The 14,421-nt window shown below is 39.5% G+C and overlaps 1 protein-coding gene and 1 pseudogene across 1 annotated transcript; one reads left to right on the top strand and one right to left on the bottom strand.

The window, feature by feature from the left end:
* The first annotated feature begins 121 nt into the window (after positions 1 to 121).
* LOC139337393 (THAP domain-containing protein 6-like) lies at positions 122 to 1,987 on the top strand (annotated as a pseudogene).
* A 1,018-nt stretch (positions 1,988 to 3,005) lies between these two features.
* On the bottom strand, positions 3,006 to 13,633 carry LOC139337675 (aminopeptidase N-like). The gene is given in 22 exon segments (XM_070972378.1): positions 3,006 to 3,164; positions 3,735 to 3,816; positions 4,482 to 4,622; positions 4,721 to 4,888; positions 5,005 to 5,109; positions 5,200 to 5,291; positions 5,406 to 5,553; positions 5,962 to 6,017; positions 6,145 to 6,278; positions 6,658 to 6,734; positions 7,633 to 7,808; positions 7,937 to 8,002; positions 8,460 to 8,525; positions 8,617 to 8,760; positions 8,870 to 8,983; positions 9,357 to 9,511; positions 10,373 to 10,499; positions 11,237 to 11,373; positions 11,536 to 11,678; positions 11,981 to 12,284; positions 13,262 to 13,573; positions 13,576 to 13,633. Coding segments are annotated over 22 exon segments (2,964 nt in total).
* Between the last annotated feature and the right edge of the window lie 788 nt (positions 13,634 to 14,421).

Below are 14,421 nucleotides of genomic sequence, written 5' to 3'. Positions count from 1 at the left end.
CCACATGTTCAGTAGTGATGGGTCATACCGTGCCGACCATAGACATATAAAGAGTAGATGCCGCATTGGTTGCTGGGGTGCAAGAAATGCAGCCACCATCTTGGACCGGTCATCGTACAAGATGCCAGAGCACTGTGCAGCATATTCCTGTTCAAATCAGTGGATTATCGAAAACAGGGCATGGGGGATGACTTTTCACAAGTAAGATTGAACATTAGTACTGGATGTATTTTGTGAATCAAATATTACTGTACTGTATTTATGCCCACCAGCGAAATCGTAGCCAGCTAGATAGGCTTTGTTTAGTGCCGGTGTTCAGCCGTCTATGAACTGAGACTTTATAAGTCATATTCCATATCACTGACTTAGATTACAACTGACACAAGAATGCTATTGTAGAAATAAAACAAATATTACTGGTGTAACATTGACCAGCGAATTTTACAAGTGGCACAGACTGTATTATTCACATGTAATTCACCCTAATTTCCACCCCACATACAGACAACTGAACATCTGACTGTAGAATAGTTTGCAAACAAGCTTATTCACAGTTTTAGGAGTTTGATTCATTATCAACAGATATGCATCAAAATAGGAGATGTAAGAAAGAAGTGGGAAGTGGCTTTGAGGAGGGAAGGATTCACTACAAGTAATTCCCCAGTGCTTTGCTGTGAACGTTATAAGCAGGGCGATTTTGATGGGACAGGTCAGATTGTCCAACTCAGAGATGGTGTTATTCCATCCATCTTCAGCTTACCAGTTCACCTCCAAAGAGTAGGTGTATCATCATAAGGCTATTAGTATTCATAAGTGTAAATATTCTATTATCAATCACAGGGCAGGGTGAGATACTTACCCCTGTATATTCTTTTTCATTTCACCCAGAAAAGGGCAGGACTACATCTACCTGCAGAAGAGCTGAAGAGGGCCTGTCCGTGGCCTCTCAGGATGATCCAGAAACTGGAACCTCACACCCACGACCTCAGCGTAATGATGTGAGTATTTCTACTGTAAACATCATATCATAAAGGTCCTGGACATATTAAAATCTCACTTGTTTGCTGCCACTCTGTACAACAGAAACTGCTCCAAGTAATCAGTACAATAATATGTATAACAATCTGTGCAATAACCTGTGCAATAATCAGTGTATAACAATCTGTAAATACTATTTACAATTTCTTAGGATGACATTATTCTTTTATGCCACTCTTTTGTACATATACTTGTTTTGAATTTGCATTGCACTTGTTCAATACTCTATACACTTTATTGATGCTGCTGTAAATTGGAATTTCCCCTTGTGGGACTAATAAAGGAATATTGAATTGAATTGAATTGAATTGAATTGAATTGAATTGAATTGAATTGAATTGAATTGAATTGAATCATATTAAACACAATGATATATAAACCCATTCACACGCAATTGAACACATGTAACATGCTTTCCTCACACACACACACACACACACACACACACACACACACACACACACACGGTGCTGGAAGTGGCTTTGACAGGTGATGACTATAAGAAACCACTAGTGGTGTCAAGGTGATGTATGTAAAGTGAAACATCACTCAAACCATGTTCATCCCTCTCTCTAGGATTTGCCTGCTTCTCCTACCGCTCTTAAGACCAGAATCAATGAAGCCCTAGCAAGAGTGGAAAGTCTGGAGTGAGAGAAGAAGAACACCATGGCCAGAGAACAGAGGGCAATGACCACAGTAGAGAGTCTTTTGGGGGATTTGAGGGAAAAGAACCTCATTAATGAAGAGCTCAGAGAGGCTTGAATTCTACTCAGGCAAAATGAAATTAGCACTTTGAAATGCATGTACATATTATATTTACACTCATTATTAAACCCCTTAGTTATTATCTGAGGGGGACTTGTTCATTTTTGTTCATAAAATTTCAGATCTTCAGATGGACTTCATGGCAAAGCAGGGCCACGACAGTGACGTCATTCACCCTAAATGACACAAGCATCGATACACGCTTCACTAAACACTTCTGGGATTTCTCGACACACGCTCCGAAGCGTCGGCACGGTATGACTCATCACTACCTGTAACTCTGTTAATTTAGTGGTATTCATTTCCCTTTGTCAAATTTTGGGGAGTTTTCGGAGAAATAAATCCAGCATTTATCAACTTAGAACTTGTGTCCTGGTGCCTTGACTGTTTGGTCCTCGACAGTCTGCAACCACAAGGTCAATCCGTGTCATCAGTACAGAATAATAACTGGATATAATAATCAATAATATACCAGAAGCACTGTACATTCAGACAGACAAGAGCACAAGGGTGAATTCTTAACAAATGTGTTATTCACGTTTCGAGCATGGAGCACAATTGTCAACTTCAAATATGTAAAAATATCGAGTCTTAACACAAGAATAATCTGTGGACATTAAAAAAAAGTCTAAGCATTTCATTTTCAAAGATGCACATATTGACATTATATTCAGTTTACAAGCTTTTGAGGAGTCTTAGCGATAAAGCCAGTGTTTGGAAGTATGTATGGCCACAGCTATATTTTCTACATGGATCTAACGAAAGGTGACTACCTTGACATGGATTAACTCTAACTGCATCTAATACACAATGAATTTGCATTTTTAACCAATAACTGGGATAACACTGGTTCAGGCTGACTTGTGACATTCATTACAAACAGCTGTCATAACCAGGAAAAACAAAGCTTTTGCAGAATCTGAACAATAAATAAATGAATTTTTCACTAATCCAGTTTGACCAAAAATTATTTTGCACTGGGACAGGTAATATCTCGAAACATGTAGGACAAAGGCTGATGAAATCCTTTTTTTTTTTTTTCTTTTGAGAAAGATACAAACTACCTCTGTCAAGCAGAGCTGATGTAAATGTGCTTTCGAGTTGAAGTTGTGTGAGCATCTCCCTCCAAGCAAGATTTATTAAGAAAAAATAACATTTTAAAATTAGACTAAGCACAAGTAAATGGAGAGCAGTCCAAGTCCTCACTGGGATTTTACTTCAGCCTTGAACCAGTTCAGAACATTTTGCTTGTTCTCTGTAATCCATTTTATGTTGCCGATGGTTGTCTCAATGGCCTGATCCAGTGCCATGGTCCCAGAGCCGAAACCAACCTCAGCATTATCTGCCTTGAACTGCTCCAGCTGTCACAACAAAAAAAAACGTTACATTAGTGTCTTGCTGGAGAATGTGATGCAGACATTCAAAGTCAGGCAGTAACAAATAACACAGGGACGATCAAAAGTGCAGGTGTCAGTCGTCATGAAACACAGATGGAGGGCCAAAGTCCAGACCAGAGAGAGTTTTATGACATTATAAACCACGTGACTCAATTCAGGGAAGGTATCAATATTTTGGGTGGTGGGGAATCTGAATGTTAGATTAAATATTAGGGGGAAAAAACAGTTGCTAACAGCACTTTTTAAGGTAGGGGTTTTGCCAAAGATCACTCGCTTGGGATTTTATTAACCTGGGACTTGATAATGATTTAAGACTTGATTAGGATTTGGGCTCGCCTGCTGTTTTCTAGTCTGATCCCATAACAAAATGAACCAAGGGCAAACCATAACCTTGAATGGCACTCAAACAGTCTTAAAACATGCAAATTCCTGAAAGTACCGATACAGAATAGATGGTTGTGGGTAAAACTGTGAAAAAGCCATTATGAAGAAGCTTTGAAAACATTGTGGACAAAAAAGTCTAGATTATCTAACCTGCAGAAGATCGTATTCAGTGGAAAAGCGCTTAGTGACTCCTGTGATGAGTTTGGAGAAGGAGAATGATCCACCACCATACCTGTGAGCAAAAACAAAGCCAAGACATAATGGATATTTAGTGCCATTTGTATGCAAATTAGCTTTAGAAACTTCATGTGTCCGATAAGATCTCTGAATAAAGGAATTATGTCTATATTTTGTTCCAGAAAAAAAATGCACACATAAATGCACAATTTCTGGGACATTTGAGATGAATACTGAAAAAATAGATTAGTGGTTGTCAAAGTGAGGTCCAGGGACCAACAGAGGTCCCTAAAAGTCCAGGCCCATCACTAATCATTGTTGTAAATAAGTGGCCGGGGTCCCCCTAGTGGCCGGGGGCTCCAAGCAACTGCCTGGCTTGCCTGTCTGCAAGCCCCACCCCTGGTTGTCACTTATCATAAACTTGACTGTAAAACTGCAAAATCTGCTATTATGCAATTCTTTGACTGTGGACCTTTTGTTATGTGACTTTGCTTCAGTTCGGCATGTGAAGATACATGTGTGACCTACCACACCATATATCTGCATTTATAACAATCCATTACTCAGTACCATACAGCTCGTTTCAGCACCTTTAAAGTCATTGTGGACAAATTGAAACTGCTGAAAAACTGAGTCATAGCCTACAAATCTGGTGCCTTTTCTCATGTTTCATAGGAATGCAGTCATGTTGGCAACTAAAAAGTATTGCGTTGTACTCACTGGTTGAAAATGTGTGCCCAATTAGCCCTGACAAAGTCCCAAGCCAGAGACTGACCAACCACATTGTTGGCAACGGAGATAATGGCGGAAGTGGCATCCTGCTTTCGGACCATTTCTGGATTAAGAGTGTACTCCAGGTACCTGAGAAGGCACAAGTCGAACAGTGAGCAGAGTATGTGTGAGTGGACTAGTCAGTAATTGTCAGTTATACGCTGTGTGAAGGCTGTCTGTTAGCAGACCTGTTGAGCAGCCAGGGTTGCGTTGTGCAGGCCAGGGCAGCACGGAGTTTCTCAGCTTCAGAAGCAATGGTGGTATTCCTGAACTTTGACCAAACAAAGTCCCACTCTTTAGCATCACCTGCTGCAATGCCGTTACAATACACAACGGAGCGCAGGTTGGGGTGGATCCTGAAGAAAGGTCACATTAAGTTCAGTAGATTATGATGATGGACAGATTTTTGCATTTTAAGTGCAGTACAGTGGATGGGAAATAAGATACATATGGTGAGGATGTATGCACTCACGTCGCATTTCTCTCCATCCAGTCATTGAACTTTGTCTTGACCACATCCAGGCATTTCGTGAGGCCTGTTCTGCAAGCCAGGCTGAGAGCATTCACCTGATTGTACCTGGAGAAAGGGGAAATAGGAAGGAGAAAGAGTGTTAACAGAAGTCCAGAAAAAAAACACAAAAGAAACCATGTATTTCTCTTTACTCACTGGTCCATGTGTCCATCTGGTACAGTGTTCCAATTGTCAGTCGTAGCTGTGTAGTGGTCAAATAGCTTGGTGACCTGCTGCTTCAAATATTCCTAAAAACAAGGAAAACAGAAAATGTTATAATTCCATGAAGATTAGAGTGATTAAAGTAACTTTGTGTTTTGGCTCTTTTGATTTTCATACAGACAGGCTGAGAGAAACTCCACCTGCATGGGACCATAAACCTCGCTGCGGTCAAACATGAGATAGAAGAAATCCATGTTGTTCAGGGCCGATTCCCAAGGCATGTATTCTCTCTCATTGATGAGGTACTTGGTGGTACTGAGGGCCAGCACTGTCGGGATGATCTTTGCCCTTTGGGATTTCAAGATTGAGAAAATGAATGGGGTAGCCTAAATTTCTACATCTTGATCATCATTTATTGATAGTTGTGAATGTTCTATGTTTTACCCTACAGTACACTTGGTGAAATAATTGAGTACCTGTCCTACTTTTCCTAAATTTCCTGTACATAATGACTGGCAGTATCATTGTCACACTAGCAGTGTGGTTTAATAGTAATATTTGACTTATTTTAGGTCATTTTTTCACATAAACCCTGTTAATTAATGTAACAAAGAGGATGTTGCTCTGTCTTTGACAATGTATTCATCTTACTGAAGGCATCAAACAAGCTGTTTTTTCATCACCTCAGTAATCCAGATGATCATTCTTATCATTGCTATCATCATCTATATATGATGCTGTATCAGCTGGACTTACCTAGCCATGTTGAAGGCATCATCCACCAACTGAGCTCTGTTGATAACTGGAATAAGCTTGAAAAACAAGAGCAGTATCCCAGTTACTACTACTAAAACTCACTCATCAGGACGCATGTCCATAACATCTATATTATATATGGGGATAAAATATAATAATATGACCATGTATCAGCTGTCTTACCGTATGATCGGTGCTCAGAGTATGTAGGAGTCGTTGCCAGTTGCCCTCGTCATAGTTGACTCTGTAGTAACCAACCACATTGATGTTGGCTAGCACCCAGTCACGGTCTGACACCTTCAACAATTGATTTGTCTCTACAGAAGAAAGGGAGGCCGGAGTTATCTTTTAACAATGTCATTGTTGTTTGTTATTTGTATTCTGGGGATGATTTTCAGCAAACTCAGACCACGGACTCTTAAATCTATACTTGTGTACTTGTCTGTGTGTGTATATCTCTCTCTCTCTCTTTCTATTCTACAGTCAGAGAGAGAGAGAGAGAGAGTTGTTTGTTGATTTGTCAAATTCTGAAATGGTGTCCTTGGTGACATGGTGACACTTTCTTGCACTCAAGGAATAAATTTAAGTACAGTACATCTGACTTTACATCTATTGCCAAAAATGTCTCATCTCCAGTCTGAAGTATTTTGATTTATCAGCCCAAAATCACCATGTTATTGTTACTTGATTACCTACCTGATTTTTTCTTCAGCCATAGTGGTGTCTGAGTCTCCCTATTCTTCATCCACTTGATTGGAACAATCCATTCGTATCTGTAGGATAAGTAGTTGTGTTATTAAATCAACATGTAGTGTTTGCCTTCTACAAACTGGAAAAAGGAGGGTGTAGCAGTTGTATCATGATGTCATGAAAATTAAAAAGGATTATTTCAATAACTGTGTGTTAGGAGTTGCTTCTTCTTCTTCTTGTCTTCTCCCAGTGTTTTCTCTTTCCCTTTTTCCCTAGTGTTATTTTGTCTGTTTGTCTGTCTCCCCTGTCTGTCTGAGACTGGGCGGGTCTTAATCATGCACTGCTCGCCCTGCCTAATTACCTGCACACCTGAGGTGTGTTAGAGCCTGAGTGCTGGCAGTACTTAAGAGACACTTTCTGGACTTGTGGCTGCCAGTTCGTCCTGATCTCTACTGTGTGATCATCTTACCCCTTGTGTGTGTGTAATTGACTAAGAAACCCTGTGAAAGCCCTACATTTAAGATTTGTCCTGGAGTTTCTGGTGGATTATTTTGTTGTACTTTTGGACTTGATGCTTCTTTGTTTCAGTGTCCTCAGCCCGCTCGGTGTGCCTCTCAGCCTCAGTTTTCCAGTTTAGTTCTTTGTTATTTCCACTCAGTTTGAGTGTGCTTTTGGTTTCTTCCCTTTTTGTAACTAAATTGATTTTTGTTTTTGGCATTGTCCTGGTATTGGTCTGCTCATTTGAGTACTGAAACAAAATTTATTTAAGGCTAAACCCGTTTGTACCCACTGTGCACTTAAATGTCTGCCATTTGTCTTCCTCTCATTAGATTTGAACAAATCCCGGTGTGTATGTTCAGGAGGTGCAAGATGACTCCAGTGAGTTTAACTGGCACAAACATTCAGCTCATTTTGGTCTTGAACCCTAATGAACTGATTGTTCTAGGAGAAGGGAGGATGAAAAAAAGGCAGTGTACATACTTGTAGGGAGATGAAGTGGTGACATTAGAGTCTGGATCCAGGAGAAAGTGCTCCTGGGATATGACTCCAGTGGCGGTATTTATGGTAACAACAGGATAGCCCATCTGCAGCACCCAGGTGTTCATAATGTTATGAATGGTGTCAGGAAGTTGTACAGTACCACTTGCGGTAACAGCCTGTTGAAGCAGACAAACAATAAAAAACAAATCTATAACAGTAGTTTGGCATGTATTGGAGGTCATTTTGTATAAAACATTAGCTAAATGTTCAAATCTTAAGAAAGAGTCTATAGAAAAGAACATGCCATTTGCAGATGGTCCCATAGGTCTGTGTAGACTGTGTTATTGTGCTGAAATTCTTTCAGGTAGGTCTGCAGGGTGAGAAGACAAAACAAAAGGTAAATTAGTTATTTTGCTTCGGAGGTGTTCCTGGTAAATGATGTAGTCAACCAGTAAATTTTAATTTTGCAAAAGAAGGCTATGTTCTTCACTCCCCCCACTCCCTTCTTTGCTTCCTTATGGAAAGTGAGAAGTTCAGAGCCAACATCCCAAATAGCAACACTATAACTACTCTGCATTCACATGATAATCCATGTAATTTTGTTGAATAAATTACAGTTCCTGAATAATATTGGTTGATGGTGATGTTGTCATGCTGCAGAAAATCCACCCTCAATGGACTGAGCACAGTGCGGGTGCACTCTGCCAATATAGAATTCATTTGCCAAGGACATGTGTACCTGAACCGTATCGAGGATCTGTTATATTTTCTACTCGACTGTAGAATGTGATATTTTCAGGTAAATATGGTCTCTATAAAGTCCTGACCTGGAGTCCCTGTTTGAAGACATCTTCAGTCAGGAAATCTGACAGCATCCTCAGAACAGACGCTCCCTGAGGATATGGAAAAACATTTTATATGTTGGATTGATCAGAGACAGAAAACATCTTCTGCTGCTGTTTAGACCTGAGTGTATGAGGGTACCTTGCTGTAAGAGATGGCATCAAACAGCTCACTGATCTGTGCTGGTGTCTGGATGTCCTCTTCTTTAGAGGACAAAGGGTGAGAAGAGGCCAGGGCATCAACAGCAAACACTCTGTGGACATCTGTGAGCACCATAAGGTCTGTCTATTAGGAGACAAATAAGGCAGTGTGTTGAAAACTCCTCATGTCACCATCATTCATCGTTACACTGATTTTTGTGGGCATATGGGTGAGGTGGGAGGGAAATCCTTACCACATTCCAGTTGGGCTCAGCCTTGGCTGCTCCCAGATACTCAACATAGCTTGCAAAACCTTCATTTAGCCACAAGTCATTCCACCACCTCAGGGTCACCAGATTACCAAACCACTAAAGGGACAGAAAAAAAAGTGTGACTGCTATGTCAAAGAAAAATGTAAAATATAGGACTTGAGACTCTGAAGGACATGAGACTTGGCTTAAAACGCCTGCTGGATATTACTCTTTAATCAGTTTAAAATAATAATAATAATAATAATAATAATAATAATAATAATAATAATAATAATAATAATAATAATAATAATAATAATAATAATTTAAAATAAAACTGAAACAAATCTGGTTTAAAGGTCTGAGCAGAGTGTCAAGCAATCCAACATAAGTCTAAGCCAAGTCTGCTGTCATGTCATACCAGGTTTATCAGTGACCACCATACAATAGACACTGTGAAGTGGCACAGTTTGTTGAGTTAAAGCCTCACCATGTGGGCCAATTCATGGGCAATGATGGTTGCAATCCTCTCCTTGTTGGAATTGGAGGAGAATGATTCATCGTAGAGCAGTGCTGTCTCTCTGTATGTGATCAGACCCCAGTTCTCCATAGCTCCAGCATTAAAGTCTGGTAGAGCTATCTGATCTGCACCAGGAAAGAGATTATGTGTAGTTCATTAGTGGAGATTCTTCCAAATTGACCAAGCTTAAGTTCTAACTGCAACAGTGTTAAAACTTAACAGAGAGAATGAACTATGACAGGTAGACAAAGAGACCAAAGACTGGACTACAACTGTCATCAAAAACTGTATAACGATCAAGTTTCATCTATTAATATCTGATGTTGTGTGTGATCATGGTTCATCATGGTTCCCAAAGCCCAGTCATAAAAATTGAAAACTGAGAGATTCAAGCATCCCTGCTATTATATATAGCAGGGATGCTTGATATGCTTATAGTCATATTAATGTATAACTGGATAGGTTTACTGTACGTACTTAATACATGTGGTGAAGAAAAAGAAAAGTATTCAAGCAACAAATTTGACATATTTAGCAAAGACACATACAAAAGGGGGGATATGAAAATAAAGAACTGCCTCAGAGAAAAGAGTGCATCACTTTTCTTTTGTACATGTAGATAGACAAAGTGAGTAGTGGTAACAGAAAAATCTGGTATTTTTCTAGTACTTTTCAACCTTATTCTTATTTTCAACTGTGATCATTCTGACTTTCAGTCATGCTAACTTCGCGCTCTCCACCTCCACTGTAAACAAGGTTTTCTGGGCAATCAGTGCAAGCGTCACAAAGCTGTCCAAATACACTTCAGTTTTGCATAAATCAATTCAAATACTCATACATAAAGAAAGCGAGCCCCTGAATTAGAAATTGCAGCTAACTGCATTGGGAGGTTCTTTCATGACAACTTGCAAACTTGCCCTGTAGGCCCATATCTGTCTTTAAACCAGACTCATTCATATCCAGATCATCGTGTGTGGTGGACTTACCAGACTTGGGCAGGGGGTAGGTAGAGTTGTAGTACTCCTCAAAGAACTTCAGAATAGGTCCAGTTATGTTGAGGGCATAATTTCCTTGCCCAGCCGCAATAGCAGGCTTCCGGGCGAAGATACGGATCTAAACCCACATCACATTATAAACACAATAAAACACATTACACTTAGTCTTATTATGCACACTTTTGTTGGATTGAATATCATTGTAGAAGCAGAGTAGGGATTTCTGACATAACTTCACTTTCTTCCAAGGTGCACAGAAAAGGTAAAAAGTTTGAAAAGGTCAGAACTCCAGAAACACTCAGAGTACAAAGAACACATTTATTGTCAGACCACAGAGTTGTTTTTTATATTAACAAGTGTTGCTGCAGTTTTGACCTCTTGAATATCACCATCAGAAACTATGGAATTTTTCCATGATTTTAAATTTATATCTCTTGCATGATGTCAACAACATGATGTGTGTACATTTATTAGATTTAAAATATCTATTATATTGTTTTGGTGGGATAAAATCTTTTTGTTGCATAATGAGACAATCCAGCTGAAAATTGGTGCAGGCTACGTGTTGCTTCAGCCCAATTGTTTTCTTAAATACAACCACTAGATGGGGACATAGTCATAAATGTTCAAATCCTACACCTAGTGGCTTTAAGTTGCGCTTGCATTCACTGTATAAAATGGCACCAAGTGAACAGCAGGTGTCTCTATCGTGAGTAGGATTTAAAAAAAATAAATAAATAAATCTTTGGTGGTGACTTTTTTGCCTCTCAGTAATAGACAATGTGGATGAATACATATCAGTAAGTTTCCTGTATTCATGCAAGAGGAACAAAATCTTTTGGGGGGGTCAATTACCAAAACATCATCGACGGTGTTGTTGATGAAGCCGTAGTCACAGACAATGAATGCCAACAGGTAGGTGGACATTCTCTCAGTTTTCTCAAAGACTGTCTGCCGCACTTGTTTACCGTCCCTCTCGATCATGGTTGAGTCTGTAGAAGATAAATAAAATTTAATAGAACACAATTTTTATTTGATTTTCATTATTTATATTATTACCTGGAGTCATGTTTCAAGAACAAGTTTCATAAGGTTTTTAATCAAAAGAATAATTATTCAAAATAATCCTGATTAATTATCACTGTTCTACAAACTTTTTTCCGCGCCATTGGACAGCGCTGTAGTTCCATTGTCATGGAGCAGAGTGATGTGAAAAACAGCTTTCATGGCTGGCTCATCAAAACATGGGAAAGCCTTTCTGGCATCTGACGGCTGCATCTGAGTTGTAGCAACAACCCTGGAAACAGGAAATAGACAAATGATGCTTGATTTTTAATGAAACAACTCAACGTTTTAGGTAAATGGCTTGTATGGAGTTTTCCCAAGAGCCAAATGATAAAATTAACATAAATTTAATCTCTGTGTTTCTAGCACAGAGGGATAACCCAGGATGTGTTTAGCCTAGATGAACAAAAAACACAAAAACTGGAAGCAGATGGAAAACTCCTTTGACTTAGTAAACAAGCGAAACTTATTTGGAACACTTCTTATCGGTCATAAGAAACTGTAGGTTGTGTTTCAAAGACAGCAAACACGTACTTTTTCACTCTATCCTCCATGTATTCACTCCTATAGAGGCCTCCAAGGTCATCAGAGAGCTCTCCAGTAAAGTCAGTTGAGAGGCGGTACCTCCCGTTCTTTGTCAGTTTACCATCCAGCTCTAGAACCAGGTACTGAGTCACAGGCTTGAGCCAGGATTTTATGATTGAGGGGGCTTTTTCTCCATTCAGTGAAGTCAGCACTGCCCACTGACCATTGTCTTGTATGGTGTAGTTCAGCTTATTGGAGTGGATAAGGATCAGGTCAGTCTCCTCAACACACTCAAACTCCACACTGGACTCACCTGAAAAAACGTGAAATAACTGTGATCAGCAGTTGTAAGAAATATCAGCATTAACCAGCTCCAACTCACTGGCTCAAATTACAATTTTTGATTCCAGTAAATGACAACGGTGGTGGCAATCGGAAACCTGAATCCAAGTTTGAAGTTATTTATAGAATTCTTTGTATCTAAGTTGGGTCACCTTGATGAGTGGTTCCCAAACTTTTGAGCTCTGTGACCCATTAAAACAAAACAATGTCCACTTGCAAACCCTTAGTGCTACTTGCATGCGTCAGTGAGTTGGCAGCAATTGAACCAAACAGTGTTTTAGCACAATAGTAAGTACTGTCTCTGTTCAGATGTTCACAAAATGTTTTCCAGAAAAGTTCCAGAACAAGCAAGTCAAGACATCTAGCTGTGATTGTTCTACCGACTGCTCTCGCTGAGATCAGGAGTGAACTGTCAAGCTTAATGTGAAGTCTTGTATGTGGTACTATTCTTTTAAAAATGGACATATGTGTGCATACATACACATGCACACACATTCAAGCCTTTTCAAGGCTGTTAGGGTGTGTACACACTATGGCTAACTTGCATCTCTCTCAGTCTCCCAGGTTCGTGTTGTTATCATAGAATTTTTTACATTGAATACTTTATAAAATGTAATGACTTTACGAAAGATTTAATTCACACTTTGAAATGCATTTGCAAAGAAATTAAGAAGTTACGAGGCACTTTATATTAAACCATAAAACTGTGACATGCAACTCAGGAGTCACCCTGATTCAAAATCCCTCCAAGCAGAAGGTTTCTTGAGGGAAGGAACTTATCAATCTCCCATCAGTCTTTATCTCCCTCCCTTTTCTTCTTAAAGGAATGCCTCCAAACTCCTGACCGATTTCAACCCTGAATACCAGGTGAATGCAGCTACTTTGTAAGAAAGAAAACCGTCTGGCTCCAGAGAAGCAGCAATCAGCATTACACACATAAAGCCTTACCAGTAAAGATGTAGAGTCCAGTTGTCTCATCTTGAGTCAGTCGTGGCCACAGGCTGACATTATAGCGGTCTGGCACCAGGCTCTTTGGCAGTCGGTACTTGTCCCAAGGTTCATTGGATGGGGTGCTTGTTGGTGTGGCTGGGGGATTCACTGTTGTCAAGACTTGATTGTCATTTTTAGCCTTTTCTTGTGAGTAAAGGACAGACAGAGCGATGATGGTAGCCAGGGCCCCTACAGCCAGGATGCCACTCACTATCGCAACGGTTTTGCTGATGAAGAAACCCCCCATGTTGTCTGAAACACTAAGACACTGCATGCTGGGGTGGAGGGAGAACTTCTATATGTAGCCATGGGTAGCATCTCTCCTCCCATTCATTGAAGGTGATACATTAACAAAGGGATTGTAAATACCAGCCTCACCTGGTGAGGCCAAAACTGGCTTTGTCACATGTCTTCATGTTGATAATTACTGACTTTTAACTATAGTTTCCCTGTACTTTTAACTTTTTGAGACAGAGACATGCGCAAGTAGGACTAATAAAAACTAAGGTTTTCAGATGTTAATCAGATAGTAGAGTTTTTCATTAAGATTATCAATTTATGTTGATGTAGAAGCTCTTCCAGTACATTCAAGATACACCTGACTTTCTGCGTTTTGTCTCTGAGATAGAGAAAGATTCAGAGATTAGCTTCACATGTGGAAGAGTGGGAATAGGGGTGAAGTGTCTCTCTCTGTGACAACATTTTGATTTCAGTTGACTGAGTTGTAGTGTAGAGACGGTGCAACTGATAAAAGTGGGGAATTTAATGTGAAACTAATTTGTTTCAGTGGAGTACTTAGTGTTGACTTTACACTCAAATTTACAATCAAACTTATGACAACTGTTGCAACAGGCTAATGTATTATACTTGGAACTTGTCTTGACTTCAAAATTGATCAGTCAATCAGTCCCCACACAGTGTTACTTTCCTTACTTTACTTAAAATTATCTGGAATTAGAAATTCATACTTCACGTCTGTTTCCTGAAAATAATGATAGCTGCAGTCCCATTAGGAAAACAAGACAATAATCAAATATTAGAGGGTTGTGGAAACTGGGCAAAACGATTAAGCACAAAAGTGATTTTTTTCTTTTCTTTTTTCTTTTGTATTGCCTTTT

This window comes from Chaetodon trifascialis, chromosome 10, assembly GCF_039877785.1.
Source record: "Chaetodon trifascialis isolate fChaTrf1 chromosome 10, fChaTrf1.hap1, whole genome shotgun sequence".
Taxonomy (NCBI): Eukaryota; Metazoa; Chordata; class Actinopteri; order Chaetodontiformes; family Chaetodontidae; genus Chaetodon; species Chaetodon trifascialis.
Note: the sequence above shows the minus strand (reverse complement) of the source record. Positions and strands in the feature narration are given on the sequence as shown.